This window comes from Saimiri boliviensis, chromosome 19 (assembly GCF_048565385.1).
Source record: "Saimiri boliviensis isolate mSaiBol1 chromosome 19, mSaiBol1.pri, whole genome shotgun sequence".
In the NCBI taxonomy this organism is placed as follows: Eukaryota; Metazoa; Chordata; class Mammalia; order Primates; family Cebidae; genus Saimiri; species Saimiri boliviensis.
Genome location: NC_133467.1, coordinates 36,960,267 through 36,981,209, shown reverse-complemented (window position 1 = coordinate 36,981,209; position 20,943 = coordinate 36,960,267). Strand labels below are relative to the sequence as shown.

At 48.1% G+C, this 20,943-nt stretch overlaps 2 protein-coding genes and 1 non-coding gene across 3 annotated transcripts in view; 1 reads left to right on the top strand and 2 right to left on the bottom strand.

The window, feature by feature from the left end:
• INTS3 (integrator complex subunit 3) overlaps positions 1-20,943 on the top strand; it is a 53,103-nt gene that overhangs the window by 21,785 nt on the left and 10,375 nt on the right. The window contains exons 6-20 of the mRNA XM_003941874.4: positions 200-266; positions 2,613-2,757; positions 3,790-3,919; positions 6,750-6,847; positions 9,999-10,190; positions 12,567-12,654; positions 13,345-13,424; positions 14,193-14,284; positions 15,183-15,289; positions 17,011-17,130; positions 17,508-17,637; positions 18,104-18,158; positions 18,390-18,493; positions 18,945-18,989; positions 19,201-19,320. Of these exons, the coding sequence (XP_003941923.1) occupies positions 200-266; positions 2,613-2,757; positions 3,790-3,919; positions 6,750-6,847; positions 9,999-10,190; positions 12,567-12,654; positions 13,345-13,424; positions 14,193-14,284; positions 15,183-15,289; positions 17,011-17,130; positions 17,508-17,637; positions 18,104-18,158; positions 18,390-18,493; positions 18,945-18,989; positions 19,201-19,320 (1,573 nt within the window). The remainder of the gene's footprint in view (positions 1-199; positions 267-2,612; positions 2,758-3,789; positions 3,920-6,749; positions 6,848-9,998; positions 10,191-12,566; positions 12,655-13,344; positions 13,425-14,192; positions 14,285-15,182; positions 15,290-17,010; positions 17,131-17,507; positions 17,638-18,103; positions 18,159-18,389; positions 18,494-18,944; positions 18,990-19,200; positions 19,321-20,943) is intronic.
• On the bottom strand, positions 5,754-6,238 carry LOC120360122 (large ribosomal subunit protein eL31-like). The gene has a single exon (XM_039459817.2). The coding sequence runs from the start codon at positions 6,202-6,204 to the stop codon at positions 5,824-5,826; it is 381 nt and encodes a 126-aa protein (XP_039315751.1). The 5' UTR covers positions 6,205-6,238; the 3' UTR covers positions 5,754-5,823.
• Positions 6,253-6,356, bottom strand: LOC120360262 (small nucleolar RNA U13). Its single transcript, XR_005576834.1, has one exon. It is a non-coding gene; the product is annotated as a small nucleolar RNA U13 (small nucleolar RNA).

The following is a 20,943-nucleotide window of genomic DNA, read 5'->3' as shown; positions in this document are numbered from 1 at the left end:
AGGACCTTCCCTTCCCTTCTTTCTGGAGACAAAGGAGGAAACTTTAAAACCTAGCAGAACAGAAGGTGGTTTATCCCAGCACTAAGAACAGCAGTGATGGGATGGCAGTCAGGGTAGACCAGCAGAATGGGTAAAGAGATGTATTGGATTAGCTGAGTTGCTAATCAGAGCTATTCTTTTTTTCCCTTTGTGAAATCAGGTGGAGATGTTACAGCCAAAAATATCTGGTTGGCAGAAAGTGTTCTGGATATCCTGACGGAGCAAAGGTAGATTCCACCATGAAGGGTGGGGCACGGGCCAGATAATGGCCTTTAGGAGTGTGAGTGTGGGAAATGGGGATGAAAGGATTGTGTGACCCAAGAACACCTTAAGTTAGAGACGGGGAGGCGAGGAGAGGGAGAGACAAGTGTATCGTTGGCAAGTGAGGGAATTAATGCCCAAGGAATGAAGGAGTGGGAAAGAGGTCTTTGCCAAAATAGCTCATAGCCCAGAAAAGCTGGCTTCATCTGATAAGGGTTTATTTTTGATCTAGACCTCCTTGGAATGTTTATCTTAGAGGGAAGTTGGGGAGGAATGATCTCAGCAGAGTTGGGCCAGCCAAACACCCACGCCTGGCAGGTATTCTTTTCTCCCCTCCAAGCCTCTCCATCCACCTCATTCTCTCTTTTTGAAGTGACCCAGGAGTCAGTTGGGGTGAGCAGGTAGTAGAGATTAGTGAATGCTGCTGGAGTTTGCATATAGGGTTTGGAGGCTCCAGTGGTAGAGAGTGCGTCAGGGGATGCATATAGGGCTTTCTGGCTGATTCTTTCCCTTATCCATCAAAATAAAGGGCCAGAAATTTCATGAGGGCTATTCCACATCTGAACTTGTTTGGAGGTGAGGCTTTCCCCTTGGCTTTAGTCATCTTGCTTGACTTCTGAGTCTCTTTTCTGGTTGAGGACACCATAGTAGTCAAATGATTGAGAGGGCTAATAGTCTCCATACTATCTGTAGTTTAGAAGAATGAACTTCCTCCCATCATTCACACTTGTGAAAGAGATGGCTGTGTGCTATGGTCTCCCCAGGTCTGAGAGCCCTGCCCAGTCTGCTGTGCAGTGCCACCTAGTGCTCTGGGCACAGATGTGCAGCTACATCTGGGCCTGGAGCCACTTCTGTTATCGGTGCCATTCCACAAACACGCGCAATCCTAACAGTCTCTTACCAGGTCTCTGCTTTTCCTAGGTCTTGGTTCCTTTTTACTGCCCTGGGTCATGGAGCCTTACTTTCATCTCTCTCTATTGTGCCATTCCAGGATTCAGATAATTTCATTACCTCTGCTAGCAATCTTTCTAAAAAAGTGATATTTCTTGTTTTGTTCCTGGTGCTAAATACATCCTGTCCCCGTACCTTAAAGCTGAATTTCCTGTACAGGCATCAGATAACTGCCCTGTTTTCTACCCTCCAAAAAACTTACATCTTTTGGTGAAGGTCAATACCTAGAAGTTTAAAACTGTGTCCTCTCCTACACCCTCCTTCTACTCCCTTCCGAATGTTTCTAGGGCTGTGGAGTTAAAAGGTAGCAGGTAGGGGAGGGGACCTTCCCCAGTAACCTTGGCTTGTACATTCATTCTGTGAAAAGTAAAGGCCAGAGTCTTTTAATTAGGCGGCTTGAGTAGTTTTCCGGAATCAGGATGTGGCCTGATTGGATTAATTAAACACCATGTCATCTTCCTCCAGTTCCCTGCCTTCCAACAGGGGTGCCAAAGCCATTACAAATTGTTTGCTGGGAGGAGACAGTGTCTCAATTTTGTCACTTAGAGACAGGATTAGAGTTTTGGGAATATCCCCACTGTGTCTTTCTCTCTACTCCTTTTAAAGCAACTGGGAACAAACCTTTCATTACCTCCTTTTTCCTCAGAGATACTCTCTGAAACTTCTGGAAAAATGGGTTTGCCACCCAAAATTGGATTATTTTTTTCAGGTTGTGATATAGGGCAGGTGACTCATTGTGTAGGAGTGAGGACTTACTGTGTATCAGTGACTAGATAGAGCCAGGGAAAGGTTTGTGGCATGGTGAGCTGCTAATGATAAGCAGCCTGGGCTAGCACAGTATGTCCTCACAACTCTAGGTCCTGAAAGAGGCTTGGCAATCCCCGCAGGTTCTTGCACCACACTTAAGAACTCGCTGACTTAAGGACACTTGCCCAGCTTTTCCCCATAGTCTGACCTGGGTAGATACTGTGGCTTCATTCTGTCCCTAGTACCTCCCATGTTGCTTGGCACATGATAGGCACTCAGTAAATGTTTGAATGAATTAGTCAACAAAGAGAGTTATTTTCTTGTGAGCTAAGTAGTTAGGTGGTAAGAAGATATTGCTTTCATTTGGCACTTATCTTTATAAGAGAATTTTCTTTATAATTTTCTGGAAGAGAAAATTAAGGAGGTTGTCCTTAGCCAGTTGATAGTCCAAGATAGATACTAGCATGAGTGAGCAAGCAAAAAATCAAAGCTCCTACTCCCAGTGTCTAACATCAGTTATTTCTGAGGCACTGTAGTCAAGCCCAGGGAGGGTGAACTGGGAGGGTGAATAGTTCTAGACAGAACATAGGAACCAGTGTGTTTCCTCCCTGCAGGGAGTGGGTCCTGAAGAGCAGCATCCTCATTGCCATGGCTGTTTACACGTACCTCCGCCTCATCGTGGACCACCATGGGACCGCCCAGCTCCAGGCCCTTCGGCAGAAGGAAGTAGACTTCTGCATCTCACTGCTTCGGGAACGGGTGAGGGAAAAGGACAAAAACAGTGTGCGGAAGTGAAACTCCGCTGAGATTTACACAGTGGAGTCAGAAATGCCTTGTTAGAGATGGAGGTGTATCAAGATGTGGTGGTTTCCATCATTCATCAACAGATGAGGGTAGAAAAGAGGGGGAGTTAGTGTGGAATAGCTCTAATTTCTAGAAATGCTACCTGTTAAGCTGGCATTCTTGGAATTTCCCTGGTCAGCCTCAAGGATACTGTTGTATACCACAGACAAGCTGTCCTTGTGTGCCTACCATGACACGATCCCCCCACCTACTGTTCTGGATAATTCCCACGGTTTAGTGGGATTATGAATTGTCCTCTTTCAGACCTCCCATGTGGCAATTAAAAATTTTTTTTTTTACTTTTTATTTTTGTAGATACTGGGTCTTGCTTTGTTGCCCAGGCTGGTTTCGAGCTTCTGGCCTCAAGTGATCCTCCTGCCTCAGCCTCCCAAAGTGTTGGGATTACAGGCATGAGCCACTGTGCCCAGCCTAAAATTAATGTTAGATAAAATGTTAAAATTTACTCCTCTAGATGCATTAGCTACATGTTGCTAATGGATTTCATTTAGAGTACACAGATGCAGCCATTTCTGCTACCACAGAATTGGACCCACAGAATTAGATACTGCAGAATTTTGTTAGACAAAATGAGTTTGAGGTTAGGGTTTCTGGGGCTCAACTTGCCAGTTGCATCCTTTTAAAACTTCAATATTCCTTGAACTGGATTGAAACAGTTCTGGGTGGAGAGGGAAGTAAGTTAATGTGAAAGCCAGCAGGGCTTCAGCACTTCCCAGTAACCTCTCTTCCTTGTTATCAGTCCCCAGCTTCCAGCTCTCTTCCCCTGACAGTTAGGGGCCAATCCTTTGGTTCCAGAAGAAATCATATAGTCTCTTCAGCCCTCTTTCCTTCCCTCCCTAGAACATGTTGTTCCTTTGTCCTCCCTCCAGCAGGTAAACAATCCATGTTTTTATTCTCCTTCCTGTCCCCCGCTTCCTCTTCCCTATCAAGTTCATGGAATGTCTGATGATTGGTCGGGATCTCGTAAGACTACTTCAGAATGTTGCTAGGATACCAGAATTTGAACTGCTGTGGAAAGATATTATCCATAATCCTCAGGCCTTGAGTCCTCAGTTCACAGGTAAGTAGGGTCTTAGGCATCCTGTCCTTTAGAGCTGGGAGTTCATTGTGTATATCTTGCTTGAATCAAGAAGGTAGGTAGAGGTTGGTGGGTAGGAGAGTCTTTGGCAGTCAGATTTAGGAAGCTTGGGACAGGGCAGGTTTTGCCAAACACAACTGGGAATGGCAGAGGTACAGAACAATTCATGTAGTTCCTAGACGGCCCCTACTTGGCTGACTCCAGCTGTCACATTACTACTAAGAAAAAAGTGAGGCCCAGTACAGCGGCTCACACCTGTAATCCCAGCACTTTGGGTGGCCAAGGTGGGTGGATCACGAGGTTAGGAGATTGAGATCATTCTGGCTAATACGGTGAAACCCCATCTCAACTAAAAATATAAAAATTAGCCAGGTATGGCAGCATGCACCTGTAGTCCCAGCTATTTGGGAGCCTGAGGCAAGAGAATCGCTTGAACCCAGGAGATGGAGGTTGCAGTGAGCCGAGATTGCACCACTACACTCCAGCCTGGGCAACAGACTGAGACTCCATCTTAAAAAAAAAAAAAGACGATGAAAAAGAAAAAAGTGAGACAGAAAACTGTAGTCCTCCTCCTCACTTTCTGGCAGTTCCTTGGCTCAGGAGGTGAGCCAGTGACCAGTGTTCAGCTTCACGGAGTCTAGCAGCAGAGTCAGAAGTCAACTCGTGAGACTGAATCAGTAAAGAAGCCGGAATTTGTTCAGTAAGAGAAGGCTCCTCCCTGGAAACAGTCTTGCCTTGGATTCCAAGGATCCAGCTTGGGCAAAATCTAGTTTGGAGGAGGGAGTCTCTATGTGCCTCCCCCTGACAGGGTCCCTTTTATATCTCTTTCCCTTTCCCAGGGCCCTGCTGTGGTATGAAAAATATCTACAGCTTTGCTCCTCACCCCACCTCAACACACATGTATTTGTGATCGTGTGCACACCCCCTCCCCCTACACATACACACGAACACAGAAAGCAGCTGAGAGGCACTCACACGCACACACACCAAAAGCACTTGTGTGCACCCCTCCCCCTCCACACACACACACACACACACACACACACACACACACACACACACTCTGAAAGCAGTTGTGCGTACCCCATCCCCCTACACACACGCACACTGAAAGCAGTTGTCCAAGACCTGGGAAGTCAGGAAAGAAGAGAGGAAAGTGCTGGAAATTGTAGTACTCTTACATTGAACATACATTTTGTTGCTTTAAGTGCCTCCACTGTGATAGACAAACATATGTTACTTCATTTAATCTTCTGGACAGCCCTATGAGTATTTTAGTTTCTACATTTATACATAAAGAAACAGGTTTAAGGAGATTAAGTAATTTGCCCAAGGCTATACAGCTGGTAGGCTAGGTGACAGAGGCAGGATTTGGAGCTAGGTCTTTTTTTTTTTTTTTTTGAGACGGAGTGTCACTCTTGCTCAGGCTGGATTACAATGGCTCGATCTCACCTCACTGCAACCTTGGCCTCCTAGGTTCAAGTGATTCTCCCACCTCAGCCTCTCAAGCAGCTGGGATTATAGGTACCCGCCACGGTGCCTGGCTAATTTTTGTATTTTTGCAGAGATAGAGTTTCACCATGTTGGCCAGGGTGGTCTTGAACTCCTGACCTCAGGTGATCCACCCACCTTCACCTCCCAAAGTACTGGGATTACAGCCAGGATAGGCATGAGCCACTGTACCCGGCTTTTTTTTTTTTTTTTTTTTTTTTTTAAAGATGAGGTGTCACCATGTTGCCAAGACTGGCCTTGAACTCCTAGGCTCAAGGGATCCACCTGCCTCAGCCTCCCAAAGTGCTAGGATTACAGGTGTGAGCCACCATGCCTGGCCTTTTTTTTTTTTTTTTTTTTTGCAATTTTTAAAGTTTATTTGATGTATTTGACCATCAGCAATTAGTTCTCATCCACATTGACTGTAGATTTTTAAAAGTGGTAACAGGTACATAGGTAACCAAAGTATAGAGCTTATTTGGTGAATCTTCATCCTCATTACGTTTTCTGGACAACTGCACACGGATTCGGTATGGGACATTCCTTATTCCTTTGGCCCAGACAGCTTTGTTGAGCCTGGTATCAATGCGCACATCTGGAGTTCCCATCTCCTTCATAGCAAATTTCCGAATCTCTTTGAGTGCCCGAGGGGCACGCTTCTTGAAGCCCACTCCATGGATGCGCTTGTGAATGTTGACGATGTATTCTCGGGTCACCACCTCGTTGATGGCAGAACGGCCCTTTTTCTTCTCGCCACCCTTCTTTGCAGGAGCCATTCTGTCAGGTCCGCATGCCTGGCCTTTAAAATTAGTTTTGTTCTCTCATGTCAGGCAGGTAATATGCTGACATGGTAACAAGGTTTGAGGGAGGCACATCTCATGCATGAGTGTGAAAAACCAATAATCATGCTTATGAACTACAAAAGGATCTGGATCCATATGTTTCTGACTCCAGGGCTCATGCTCATGCCACACATCACATTGATTCCAGGACCCACGGATGGGACCATCAAGAGCAGGAAGAGCAGCTGGGGATTCCCATATTTTTTCCTTAACTTTCCCATCTGTTGCCAGTGGGAATCATGTGGGTAGGAGGCTCTGGAAGGCCAGCAGAAGACAGGGGGGCTGGGGATAGTAGTTGGTTGGAGCAGAACACATCAGTGCTGGTTGGAATCCCCACCTGTGCTTGACCTCCCTTGGTCTTGTCTTGGAATTTTCCTGTGAGCAAGACCACATCAGTATCTGTCCCAGGTTCCTAACCTGCCTTTCATTCTTTCTAGTCTCAGGCTTCCTCTTTCTCTTTCCTTCCACATTTGATTCAGGTATCCTACAGCTTCTTCAGTCAAGAACATCCCGAAAATTCCTAGCATGTCGTCTCACTCCAGACATGGAGACTAAACTCCTCTTCATGACATCCCGGGTAAGCTAACCTATTGCAGCAAGAGAAGAGATCACACGTTGATTAGACTTCTTGCTTCGGTCTGTGGAGCTATAACCATTGATTACTAACCAGTAGAATGGTGGCTAAATGATCTTACTGATCTACCTGGCTGCTGACTTCTTTGTCCTTTATTCATTCTATACTACACGTTGGGCATGACGCTAAGACTTGGGGGTACAGTGTTGAATAAGAGAGATACAGTTCCAGTTCTTGTGACACTTTTAGTCTATGTAAAGCAGTCACTAAACCAATAATTGTATAGAAATGCTAATAACATTTACAAGTATGAAATGTTCTATAAAGCAGAGAGTGAAAGTGTTCATTCTGAGAAATCCATAATTGCTCCAGGAGAACCATGAGGTCTCAGGAAGAGAGCTAACTGAATAATGGCAGAATTACTTGAGTACGTTAAAGATGTAGCTTCCTGGATCATACTGTCCCAGATAATTTAATTGAGGAATCTGTGTTTTGTTTTGAGACGGAGTCTTGCTCTTTTGCCCAGGCTGGAGTACAGTGGTGTGATCTGGGCTCAGTGCAACCTCCACCTCCTGGGTTCAAGTGATTCTCCTGCCTCAGCCTCCCAAGTAGCTGGGACTACAGGTGCATGCCACAACACCCAGCTAATTTTTTGTATTTTTAGTAGAGATGGGGTTTCTCTTTTTTTTTTTTTTTTTTTTTTAATGTGGGGTTTCACCATGTTGATCAGGCTGGCCTTGAACTCCCGACCTCAGGTGATCCGCCCGCTTTGGCCTCCAAAGTGCTTGGATTACAGGCGTGAGCTACCACGCCCGGCCTTGAGATGGGGTTTCTCTATGTTAGCCAGGATGGTCTCCAACTCCTGACCTCGTGATCTGCCCACCTTGGCCTCCCAAAGAGCTGGGTTTACAGGAGTGAGCCACTGCACCCATCCAGGAATCTGCGTTTTTAGCAGACTTCTCATTTCATTCCTCTGCGGCCAGTCTGGCTGTCAAAAACTGCTGCCCTAATCAGCTTTCCTAAGTCACCCAGAACAACTTCCCAGGTCTGTGTTGTACTGTATGGTAGGCACCAGCCATGTGTTGCAATTTAAATTTAAATTAGTCTGCAGGACTAGGTATGATAAAAATTCTTGGCCCGGGCTGGGCACGTTGGCTCAAGCCTGTAATCCCAGCACTTTGGGAGGCCAAGGCGGGTGGATCACGAGGTCAAGAGATCGAGACCGTCCTGGTCAACATGGTGAAACCCCGTCTCTACTAAAAATACAAAAAATTAGCTGGGCATGGTGTCACATGCCTGTAATCCCAGCTACTCAGGAGGCTGAGGCAGGAGAATTGCCTGAACCCAGGAGGCAGAGGTTGCAGTGAGCCGAGATCGCGCCATTGCACTCCAGCCTGGGTAACCAGAGCGAAACTCCGTCTCAAAAAAAAAAAAAAAAATTCTTGGCCCTGTGCAGTGGCTCATATCTGTAATCCCAGCACTTTGGGAGGCTGAGGTGGGCAGATCACTTGAGATCAGGAGTTCAAGACCAGCCTGGCCAACATGTTAAAACCCCATCTCTACTAAAAATACACAAATTTAGCTGGGTGTGGTGGTGCATGTCTATAATCCCAGTTACTCAGGAGGCTGAGGCAGGAGAATTGCTTGAACCCGGGAGGCCGAGATTGCAGTGAGCCCAGATCGCACCACTGCACTTAAGCCTGGGCAATTGAGCGAAAATTTGTCTCAAAACAAAACACAACAAAAAAAAATCTTAAGTTACTTAAAGTGAGGTAAAATTAAAAATTCACAGCCGGGCACTGTGGCTCATGCCTACAGTCTCAGCACTTTGGGAGGCCGAGGCTGGCTGGAACACTTGAGGTAAGGAGTTCAAGACCAGCTTGGGCAACGTGCTAAAATCCTGCTTCTACCAAAAATGCAAAAAATTAGTTGGGCATGGTGGCATTTGCCTCTAGTCCCAGCTACTCGGGAGGCTGAGATAGGAGAATCACTTGAACCCAGGAGGCAGAGGTTGGAGTGAGCTGAGATCACACCATTGCACTCCAGTCAGGGCAACAAGATTGAAACTCTGTCTCAAAAAACAAATAAAGTAAAATAAATAATAATTTGATATCTCAATTACAATAGCTATATTTCACGTACACAGTAGCAGCCATCATTGCAGAAAGTTCTATTGGATGTTGGTTTAGAGGTATCTTTTTGTTTGCTTTTTTACCTTTTTGCTCTATCTTGATTGATTTCTTCTGACAGGTAGGGGAATATAAGAATAGGGAAACCAGGGCCGGGCACAGATCCTTTTTCTTAGTGTTACTATTTGTGATCATTTAGGCTCTGTTGGAGGAAGAACTTGCCACAAAAGGTTTGGAGAGTCTACGCCTTGGATAATTGTCCTGTTAGGTCAGCAGCAGGAAATTCTCAGTCAGTGTTGAGCGGTGAACAGGCCCAGCTCTTACTCTTGAAGAACATTCCTTGCTGTTCACTAGTGGCTCAAGAAAATGAGAAAAGATTATACTTCTGACTGGAGAATCAGTGACCAGTACAAGGAATAAAGAGCCAGAAATGGGCCGGGCGCAGTGGCTCAAGCCTGTAATCCCAGCACTTTGGGAGGCCAAGGCGGGTGGATCACGAGGTCGAGAGATCGAGACCATCCTGGTCAACATGGTGAAACCCCGTCTCTACTAAAAATACAAAAAATTAGCTGGGCATGGTGGCGCGTGCCTGTAATCCCAGCTACTCAGGAGGCTGAGGCAGGAGAATTGCCTGAGCCCAGGAGGTGGAAGTTGTGGTGAGCCGAGATCGTGCCATTGTACTCCAGCCTGGGTAACAAGAGCGAAACTCTATCTCAAAAAAAAAAGAGCCAGAAATGGACTAAAGTTGCAGTTGGAATAAATGTAGCCTGAGGTCAGTGGCAAAAATGAATGTAACATTCATTGCAGGGCAAGCTAAATATTTTCAGCCTTTTTTTTTTTTAATCAAGAAGTCCTGCCAAAGGAGGGGAGACTTGTAAGACAGTATGAGCTAACGCATAAGTTGTGGGAAAAAATGGAGGTCTAGGTCAAACCTGGATGTCTAGGTCAAATGGTGCTCGTTTTCCTCTGTCCAGGGACCCCACACTGTCTTCTAAGTTTCTTTTTCTTTCTTCCTTTTGCTCCAGGTGCGATTTGGTCAACAAAAGCGATACCAAGATTGGTTCCAGCGCCAGTACCTGTCAACTCCCGACAGTCAGTCTCTGCGCTGTGACCTCATTCGCTACATCTGTGGGGTAGTCCACCCTTCTAATGAAGTACTGAGTTCAGATATCTTGCCCCGGTGGGCCATCATAGGTTGGCTCCTGACAACGTGCACGGTGAGGGCAAAAGATACTGGGTGGCGAAGGGTGCCTCTTCCATAGTGTTCCCCATATTTCCATTCTTCTTCCTGACTCCAGGGCCACTTGACCCCTAAGGGCCCTTCTTTCACTCTGGTCCTTCTGAGTGTCTCAGCCTTCTGCTCCACTTCCCTTTGTGTCTCTAGAAATTTAATTACACTCATTGTTTTCCATCTGGCTTTGAGATTGAACAGGTTCATCTCCCTCTGTACTGCCAACTCCCAAAAGCTAGGGTTTCTGGAACATCTCTGCCTTTTTCATTTTTGCCTCCAGAAACCATATACAACTATTCCTCTGAATTGGTCCTTTCTCAGATTCACAGCTTCCATTCTTTTTTTTTTGAGACGGAGTTTCACTCTTGTTACCCAGGCTGGAGTGCAATGGCACGATCTCGGCTCACCGCAACCTCCGCTTCCTGGGTTCAGGCAATTCTCCTGCCTCAGCCTCCTGAGTAGCTGGAATTACAGGCACGTGCCACCATGCCCAGCTAATTTTTTTGTATTTTTAGTAGAGACGGGGTTTCACCATGTTGACCAGGATGGTCTTGATCTCTCGACCTTGTGATCCACCCGCCTCGGCCTCCCAAAGTGCTGGGATTACAGGCTTGAGCCACCGCGCCCGGCCTACACAGCTTGCATTCTTTAGACACTCACCGCTGTGCCTTTTTGGCATCAGCTTTGGCTACTTCCCTTCTGTAAATGCAGTGAATTACAGTGGAGGCATTTCCTTTCAAGTGTTTTCTTCCCTGAGCCTAGGGTGGGAAACTATCCATTCTCTGGCATCTGGCTGCTCCCTGACCTCTTCTGACAGGGCTCCTCCCTCATTTGACTGGGTCCTTGGAATGTGCTGATTCAGATATGACAACAGGCTGTTCCTGGGGGGGTGGGGGTCTGTTCTTCAGGAATGTGCCTGGAGAGCCCAGCAAGGGCAGCCAAGGGGTGCTAGTCTGACTGTTGCCTCAGTTCAGGGGTGATAAGTGGACTTCTGAGCCCAAGCATTCTCCCTTATGGGAATTAGATATATGTACTGCTGGATGTATTAAGAGTCCGGCCTGCCGGGCGCGGTGGCTCAAGCCTGTAATCCCAGCACTTTGGGAGGCCAAGGCGGGTGGATCACGAGGTCGAGCGATCGAGACCATCCTGGTCAACATGGTGAAACCCCGTCTCTACTAAAAACACAAAAAAGTAGCTGGGCATGGTGGCGCTTGCCTGTAATCCCAGCTAGTCAGGAGGCTGAGGCAGGAGAATTGCCTGAACCCAGGAGGCGGAGGTTGCGGTGAGCCGAGATCGTGCCATTGCACTCCAGCCTGGGTAACAAGAGCGAAACTCCGTCTCAAAAAAAAAAAAAAAAAGAGTCCGGCCTGCTGAGCACGGTGGCTCACGCCTGTAATCCCAGCACTTTGGGAGGTTGAGGTGGGCAGATTGCTTGAGCTCAGGAGTTTGAGACCATCCTGGACAACATGGCAAGATCCCTGTTTCTACAAAAAACACGAAAATTAGCCAAGTGTGGTGGTGTGTGCCTGTAGTTCTAGGCTTAGGTGAGAGGGCCTCTTGAGCCTGGGAGGTGGAGATTACATGGAGCTGAGATCCTGCCCATGCACTCCAGCCTGGGTGACAGAGGCAGACCCTGCCTCAACAACAAAAAATAAAGAACCCAGGCCTGGCCAGGCATGGTGGCTCACACCTGTAATCCCGCACTTCAGGAGGCGGAGGTGGGAGGATCACTCGAGCCCAGGAATTCAAGACCAGCAACATGGCAAAACCCTAACTCTACCAAAAAAAAAAAAAGAAAGAAAAAAAGCCGGGCATGGTGTGGTGGTGTGCGCGTATAGTCTGCGTAGTCCCAGCTACCCAGGAAGCTGAGGTGGGAGGATCACTGGAGCCTAAGAGGTCAAGGCTGCAGTGAGCCATGATCAGCAACTGTACTCCAGCCTGGGTGACATGGCAAGACCCTCATCTGTACAAAAAAAATATAAAAATTAGCCAAGTAAGATGGTACGTGCCTATAGCCCCAGACTAAGGTGAGAGAGGTGGAGCTGGGAGGTGGAAGTTGCAGTGAGCTGAGATCGTGCCACTGCACTCCAGTCTGGACAACAGAGCAAGACCCTATTGGGGGGGAAAAAAAAAAAGGTTTCGGGGCACCTGGTCCAATTTCTGTCCTCTTGGTTAAGACCACAGAGTATTCACTCACACAACAGAAGTTACTCCGGGGGTCCTCAGGGTGAGAGTTCCACCGTTTCACTAGGAACTGAATTTTGTAGATGGAGCAGCCAAGTGGGCCCTGGAATCTGTCTTGGGACTCTGAAATGGTGGGAATTGATTGATGAAACTAGCCCTTTGTTTTTCTCTTTTCCAGTCAAATGTCGCTGCCTCCAATGCCAAGCTGGCTTTGTTTTACGACTGGCTGTTCTTCAGCCCAGACAAGGATAGCATTATGAACATAGGTATGTGGCCAAAACCAGGCAGCTCCATTTCCCCACCCCGAAGCCCCCACTGCCTTGTCTTAGTGATAGCAGTCATAAATCTCAAGGCACCGTGGAGTGGAGACAGCTTATCTGGGAGCAGTTCTGTTGTTTCTTGTCAGTTTTCCCTTGACCTAAAAGGAGCATTGCTTTGATGAGGCTAAACCATCACTACACCTCCCCCCCACAGCCTGATGCATGGGCTTTAGGAGGGGGGGGCCTGGGTAAAGGGAAAGGCTGTACCATGTCCTGCTTTTCCTCTCCTGTTACTTTTCTTTTCCAAGCTGAATGCTGGGGACAAGAAGGGAAATGAGAGCTACAGACTGTTAGGGGGAGCTATCTGCTCTTTGGTCTGCTCAGTGGGGATGTGGGGAATAGACATAACACTTCCCAGAGCCATTCATTTATACTAACATCCCATTTTATGGAGCTAGAAACAGGCTGACTTTAGGCTGATGAGATGGTGCACACCTGTAATTCCAGCTGCTCGGGAGGTTTAGGCACAAGAATTGCTTGAACCCAGGAGGCAGAGGCTGCAGTGAGGCGAGATTGCACCACTGCACTCCAGCCTGGGTGACAGAGCAAGACTCTGTCTCAAAACAAAAAAAAAAAAAAAAAGGAAAAGAAACAGACTGATTGATGTGAGGGGCTCTTTAATTTCACATTCCCCAGAACCAGCCATCTTGGTCATGCACCACTCCATGAAGCCCCACCCAGCCATCACTGCCACACTCCTGGACTTCATGTGCCGTGTAAGTGTTACAGCTCTCTTTTCTCCCCATGCGTGGATGAGCAGAATTAAGTGTATCTCCCCTAATCTCCCAGTGAATGGGTCTTCTCGGTACCCCTTGACTAAGAGCAGAAGTAGTCATGAGTCCTATCTGCTCTCAGATGGGTCCTATCCCCCAAGTTAATAAATGCTTCCCTTCCATAATCCACTGTCTGCAGTTGGATCTTCTCATTCTCTGTGAGGTTTTGCAATCACAGGGATGGTGATTCAAGGTAGAATCTGGTTTCCTTGGGGAGCAGCCGGGTTCTGTAAGAATTTCTCATTTGAGCCGGGCACGGTGGCTCAAGCCTGTAATCCTAGCACTTTGGGAGGCCGAGGCGGGTGGATCACGAGGTCGAAAGATCGAGACCATCCTGGTCAACAAGGTGAAACCCCGTCTCTACTAAAAATACAAAAAATTAGCTGGGCATGGTGGCGTGTGCCTGTAATCCCAGCTACTCAGGAGGCTGAGGCAGGAGAATTGCCTGAACCCAGGAGGCGGAGGTTGCAGTGAGCCGAGATCGCGCCATTGCACTCCAGCCTGGGTAACAAGAGCGAAACTCCATCTCAAAAAAAAAAAAAAAGAATTTCTCATTTGAGTGGCCTGGAATGATCAAGAAGTCCAGTTCTCTCTGCAGCCATACTCCCCAATGTCCCCTGATCAAAACCAAAGCAGCTTTTCAGATCTAATTCAGCAGAACCCTCTGGATGGAGTCCTGTGCTCATTTCTTCTCTCCTTCTTCCCTTCCAGATCATTCCCAACTTCTATCCACCATTGGAGGGCCATGTGCGGCAGGGTGTCTTTTCCTCCCTCAACCACATTGTGGAAAAACGGGTCTTGGCGTAAGGAATTTGTTGGGGGAAGGAGGTTGTTTTCCCATTTTTCTTTTTGGAGACGGAGTCTTGCATTCTCGCCAGGCTGGAGTGCAGTGGCATGATCTCGGCTCATTGCAACCTCTACCTCCCAGGTTCAAGCAATTCTCCTGCCTCAGCCTCCTGAGGACCTGGGATTACAGGCTAACGCCACCATGCCCAGCTAATTTTTATATTTTAGTAGAGGTCGGGTTTCACCATGTTAGCCAGGCAGGTCTCAAACTCCTGACCTCAAGTGAGCCACCTGCCTCGGCCTCTCAAGAGTGTTGGGATTACAGGCATGAGCCACTGTGCCCGGCTATTTTCCCATTTTTCATTAAGTCCAGGCATATCCAGATGTTGCCATAGCACTGCTGAGCCTTTCCTCCGACAAGTTTAAGAAGTATTGGCTCTACCTCACACTGCTGGGCATATGTCTTCCTGGATCTTAGAGGAATTTCTCTTGCCATCATATTACAAAGGTCTTCAGATGCCTTCATGTTCCCTGTTGACCCCCTCCAGGGATCTGAGTATGGCCCAATTATACTGATTGGGCTTGGACCTAGAAATGAGAAGCTCTGGCTAGACTTGGAATGCCAAGGCAGGTTGATCACCTGAGCTTAGGAGTTTGAGAGCAGCCTGACCAACATGGTGAAACCCTGTCTCTACTGAAAATACAAAAATTAGCTAGGTGTGATGGTGCACACCTGTAATCCCAGCTACTTGGGAGGCTGAGGCACAAGAATCAGTTGAACCTGGGAGGCAGAGGTTGTAGTGAGCTGAGATCGCACCACTGCGCTCCAGCCTGGGCGGCAAGAGTGAGACTCTGTCTCAAAAAAAAAAAAAAGGCAGAAGAAGCTCTGATACCTTTATTGTGTTTCCCATTTAGACACCTGGCTCCCCTGTTTGACAACCCTAAGTTGGATAAGGAGCTGCGGGCAATGCTGAGGGAGAAGTTTCCTGAGTTCTGCAGCTCACCCTCCCCACCTGTGGAAGGTATGGGGCCTTCCCATTCTATCACCTGTGTCAAAAGAGGGACAAGACGACAAGGCTCTCAGGCCAGAGCCCTTTTTGGGATGTCCCACACAGTTCACCTCTGTGACACTGTCCATCACAGTTTTCCCTTCCTTAGTTTATGTTTTTTGTTCACTTTGTGTTGTCTGTCTTGATTCTCTTGCTTCGTCTAATCTTACCTGATTTGCTCATCTTTCTTGCTCTCTTAACTCTTACTTTTTCTCTTAGTAACTCTTGCTCAGTAGTTAGAAGGCTTTCATGTGATATTTACAATATTTTTCTCACTTTCTCACTTTAACTTGCCCATCTCTTCTCTCTTCCCAGTTGTAGGCCCTGGCCTCTGATGAGAGTTTGTCATGTTAAGTCTTTCTTTTTTTTTTTTGTTGAGACGGAGTTTCACTCTTATTACCCAGGCTGGAGTGCAGTGGCGTGATCTCGGCTCACTGCAACCTCCGCCTCCTGGGTTCAAGAAATTCTCCTGCCTCAGCCTCCTGAGTAGCTGGTATTACAGGCACATGCCACCATGCCCAGCTAATTTTTTGTATTTTTAGTAGAGACAGGGTTTTACCATGTTGACCAGGATGGTTTCGATCTCTTGACCTTGTGATCCGCCCGCCTCAGCCTCCCAAAGTGCTGGTATTACAGGCTTGAGCCACTGTGCCCGGCCATGTTAAGTCTTATTTTTATTTATTTATTTATTTTTTTTTGAGATGGAGTTTCGCTCTTGTTACCCAGGCTGGAGTGCAATGGCGCGATCTCGGCTCACCGCAACCTCCGCCTCCTGGGTTCAGGCAATTCTCCTGCCTCAGCCTCCTGAGTAGCTGGGATTACAGGCACACGCCACCATGCCCAGCTAATTTTTTGTATTTTTAGTAGAGACGAGGTTTCACCATGTTGACCAGGATGGTCTCGATCTCTTGACCTCGTGATCCACCCGCCTCGGCCTCCCAAAGTGCTGGGATTACAGGCTTGAGCCACCGTGCCCGGCCCATGTTAAGTCTTAAACCTTCCTCCCATTTCGACTGCCATCTCCTTACTCACCACGCCCCCCCCCCCCCCCCCCCCCCCACACACACACTTTGGTTTGGGATAAGGACCTAAGCCAATTAGTATATTCCAATTTGGTTTTAAATTAAAGAGCACTTGGAGGCTGGGCACAGTGGTTCATGCCTGTAATCCCATCACTTTGGGAGGCCAAGGTGGGCAGATCACTTGAGGTCAGGAGTTCAAGACCAGCCTGGCCAACATCATGAAACTCTTGTCTCTACTAAAATACAAAAAAGCTTGCTGGGCGTGGTGACAGACGCCTGTAGTCCCAGCTACTCAGGAGGCTGAGACATGAGAATTGCGAGAACCCGGGGCGGGGGGGCGGAGGTTGCAGTGAGCCGAGATGGCGCCACTGCACTTTAGCTTAGGCGACAGAGTGAGAGTCACACTTGGGACTGTCCCTGGTCTTACTCTAGTTACCAGTCCTAATGAACTGAGCATAGAGGAGTCATGTCCTGTGTTCTTATTCCTGGCAACATCCCTCTGCAGGTCATGGAGGGTTATGAGGATAAGAGGTTTGTCAAGAGGTTTGTCCTTCCAGGGTCAGTATTCCATTTAGGTCTCTCACTTGCCCTCCATTCTCCCTTCCTAGAAGAATGGGGCATGTTACAGAACACAAGAGGCCATCAAATGCCTTATCTCTTTTTACCCCCAAGTCAAAATTGAGGAGCCGGTTTCCATGGAGATGGACAACCATATGTCGGATAAGGATGAGAGTTGCTACGACAACGCAGAGGCGGCCTTCAGTGACGACGAAGAGGATCTCAACAGCAAAGGTGAGGCCGTCAGCAAAGGCCAGTCAGGGTGTGTCAGCCCTGAGGACCAGTTCCCAGAAGCAGCCTCTCTGCAATCTTCCTGTTACCCTTACTCCTGTGAGTTAAAGTTTTGTTCACAGGGTGTCTGGATGAGACTCCAGAGTGCAGAGCCCTGCACTTAACACTCAAGGCAGGAAGGAAAAAAGAAGTGGTTCCTGCCCTTGTTTGCTTGTAAGAACTAGCACATGTGCACATTCAGGGAGATGCTTCAGGCACTCACACATTGAGGAAACAGGTGCACACTTAGGGCATGTGAGGAAGGGATAGGTGGTTGAGGGGACTGTCTCTGTTGCTGGCATCTGGGCAAACTAAGTTCTTTCCCAAATCACCCCCTTTAGGAAAGAAGAGAGAGTTTCGCTTCCACCCTATCAAGGAGACAGTTGTGGAGGAGCCAGTTGATATCACCCCTTACCTTGACCAGCTGGATGAGTCCCTGAGGGACAAAGTGCTCCAGCTACAGAAGGGGAGGTAAGTAAAGACCCTGTTCACAGCCTCAGGAGGTTCAGCCCCAGGCTGTCTACCTGGTGCTTAACAGGTGTAGCAGGAGATGGGAGTTGGAGGAAACATGATAGGAGTATGTGGAGGGTAGCTGAAGCTTCATGAGCGAGTTCTTCTGCAGTTTACATTGGAGAATATGGGCTGGGAGTGGGGCAGCCTCGTTCCCTAACACCTTGAGTTCCTACTCTGCAGATTCTTGGGAGAAGAGCCTCAGAACCAAAGCAGGATTGATGGGGACTTTCCTTTTCTTTGGGCCACTGCCCAGAGAGCAGCAAATTCTGCCCTAAAACCTCCTCCACCCAAGCTGGGATTTTACACAGAGCTACTCTGTTTTGTCTCTTTGCATGTGAGTGTGCTTGTGCACTGTTCTGGGTGTGTGTCCTGCCCTCTGCTATCATTTATGTCTCTGGGATTTCCTCTCACTTCTGTCCTGCAGTGATACGGAGGCCCAGTGTGAGGTCATGCAGGAAATTGTGGACCAGGTCCTGGAGGTGAGGAGGAACCCAACCCCTTAGGGAGGAAGCAGCCTAGCCTGCTTAGCTTACAATTCTCCCAGGGAAGCCAACTCCCTTCTTTCCTCCCTCAGATGAGTCCCTCTTATAGTGGGGAGGGGAGCTTGCTGATACCGGAGGTGGAAGCAGATGAGTTCCAAGACTGGGATTGTGGGAGCAGGAGGGCTTGAGTGTAGGTGGTGATTCTCCCTCCCTTGTCTCATCACCCAGGAAGACTTTGACTCCGAGCAGCTGTCTGTCCTTGCTTCCTGCCTACAGGAGCTCTTCAAAGCTCACTTTCGAGGGGAGGTCCTGCCTGAGGAGATTACTGAGGAGTAAGGCTCATCTTCCCTCACTCGTGGGTCTCAGGAGCCAGAGGGTGCTCTTACAGCTTGAGTCCAAGAGGTCCCTTACTGTGGACTTGAGAAAAATCTGTTCACTTGGTGTTTTTATTCTCACATGTACTGACTCATTTAAATAAGGGCTTATTTTTGCCTGCTGAACACTGTGTACTGGGGAGGCACACTAACATCCCCTCCCCATGCTTCCAGCCCCTGCTGCTAGGCCCAGTAACTCTAATCTCCTGAATATGGTGGGATTGGACCCTGGCCTGGAGCCTCTCTCTGAAGGGCAAGAGTGTGGTCCCGTATTAGGAACCTGTTTTCTCTTGTTACCAAGCCTGTGGAGCAGCAGGCTGGCATCTAGCCTCCAGCTGGTTCTCCATAGCTGCCTGCAGCCCACCTCACCCCCTCACATGGACTCTCAAATATAACCCTCTTCTTGTAGGTCCCTGGAGGAGTCTGTAGGAAAGCCTCTGTACCTAATATTTAGGTAAGCAATGCAGCTGTAGGAGACACTCTCTGTCCTCCATCCTCCTTGACAGCACACACTTGTGTGCCCGTCCTGGGGTAATGGGACTCCCTTTCCAGAGAGGAGGACATATGCCAGGAGCAGAGACAACCCATGCCACCATTCTCTTTACCCATGGGAGAATCTGCCCTGGGTAAAGCTCTGTTCCTCTCTTCCCATGCCCCACTTTCAGGAACCTATGTCAGATGCAGGAAGACAACAGCAGCTTCTCTCTGCTTCTAGACCTTCTCTCTGAGCTGTATCAGAAGCAGCCCAAGATTGGCTACCACCTGCTCTACTACCTGAGGGCCAGGTGGGTATGGTCCCCATGTTTCAAATGCTGTCAGGACGCATTCTGGAGAGCCTCTCTCCTAAACACTGACTCCCCTACCTGGGACTGTCATCACCAGGGCCTTCTGTGTGGGTTTGTTTGGTTGATTTAGTTTGGTTTTAAGAGACAGCAGCTTACTCTGTCACCTGATCGTAGCTCACGGCAGCTTCAAACTCCTGTGCTGTGCTCAAGCCATCCTCTAGACTCCAGCCATCCTCCTACCTCAGCCTCCTGAGTAGCTGGGACTACAGGCGTGCACTACTACCATGCCCAGCTAATTAAAAAAAATTTTTTTTTTTTTGAGATGGAGTTTCGCCCTTGTTACCCAGGCTGGAGTGCAATGGCGCGATCTCGGCTCACCGCAACCTCTGCCTCCTGGGCTCAGGCAATTCTGCCAAAGCCTCTTGAGTAGCTGGGATTACAGGCACGCGCCACCATGCCCAGCTAATTTTTTGTAGTTTTAGTAGAGACGGGGTTTCACCATGTTGACCAGGATGGTCTCGATCTCTTGACCTCGTGATCCATCCGCCTCGGCCTCCCAAAGTGCTGGGATTATAGGCATGAGCCACTGCGCCCGGCAAAAATAATTTTTTTTTGTAGAGACAGGGTCTCACTTTGTTGCCCAGGCTAGTCTCAAACTCCTGGGCTCAAGTGATCCTCCTGCTTCAAACTCCTGAGTAGCTGGGATTACAGGCATGCACCACCAAGCCCAGCTGTTGGTTTTTGGCGTTTTCCCCCATCTCAGTAAGACTAACGCACTCCTAAGGCTTTTTTTTTAATTTAAATTTTATTTATTTATTTAGAGATAGTGTCTCACTTAGTTACCCAGTCTGGAGTGCAGTGGTGCACTCTTGGCTCACTGCAACCTCTGCTTCCCAGGCTCAAGCGATTCTCCAGCCTCAGCCTTCTGAGTAGCTGCGATTACAGGAACCAGCCACCAATGCTCAGCTGATTTTTGTAGATAGGGTTTTGCCATGTTGCCCAGGCTGGTCTTAAACTCTTGGGCTCAAGTGATTTTTTTTCTGAGACAGAATTTTGCTTTTGTTGCCCAAGCTGGAATGCAATGGTACAATCTTGGTTCACTGTAACTTCTGCCTCTTGGGTTCAAGTGATTCTCCTGCCTCAGCCTCCCAAGTAGCTGGGACTACAGGCATGCATCACCATGCTATTTTTTTTTTTTTTTTATGTATTTAGTAGAGATGGGGTTTCACCATGTTGGTCAGGCTAGTCTCAAACTCCTGGCCTCAGGTGATCCACCTGCCTTACCCTCCCAAAGTGCTGGGATTACAGGCATGAGCCACCAGGACTGGCCTCAGTAATTTTTTTTAGTACATTCATGATGTTATACTATCTAATTTAGATGTTACTATCTAATTTAGAAATAACACTTTGCCAGGCCGGGCGCGGTGGCTCAAGCCTGTAATCCCAGCACTTTGGGAGGCCGAGGTGGGTGGATCACGAGGTCAAGAGATCGAGACCATCCTGGTCAACATGGTGAAACCCCGTCTCTACTAAAAATACAAAAAATTAGCTGGGCGTGGTAGCACGTGCCTGTAGTCCCAACTACTGGGGAGGCTGAGGCAGCAGAAGGCGGGGGTTACAGTG

What these genes read in the sequence shown, in the direction of transcription:
- LOC120360122 (XM_039459817.2), bottom strand. Translation starts at nt 6,204, where the DNA reads ATGGCTCCTGCAAAGAAGGGTGGCGAGAAGAAAAAGGGCCGTTCTGCC.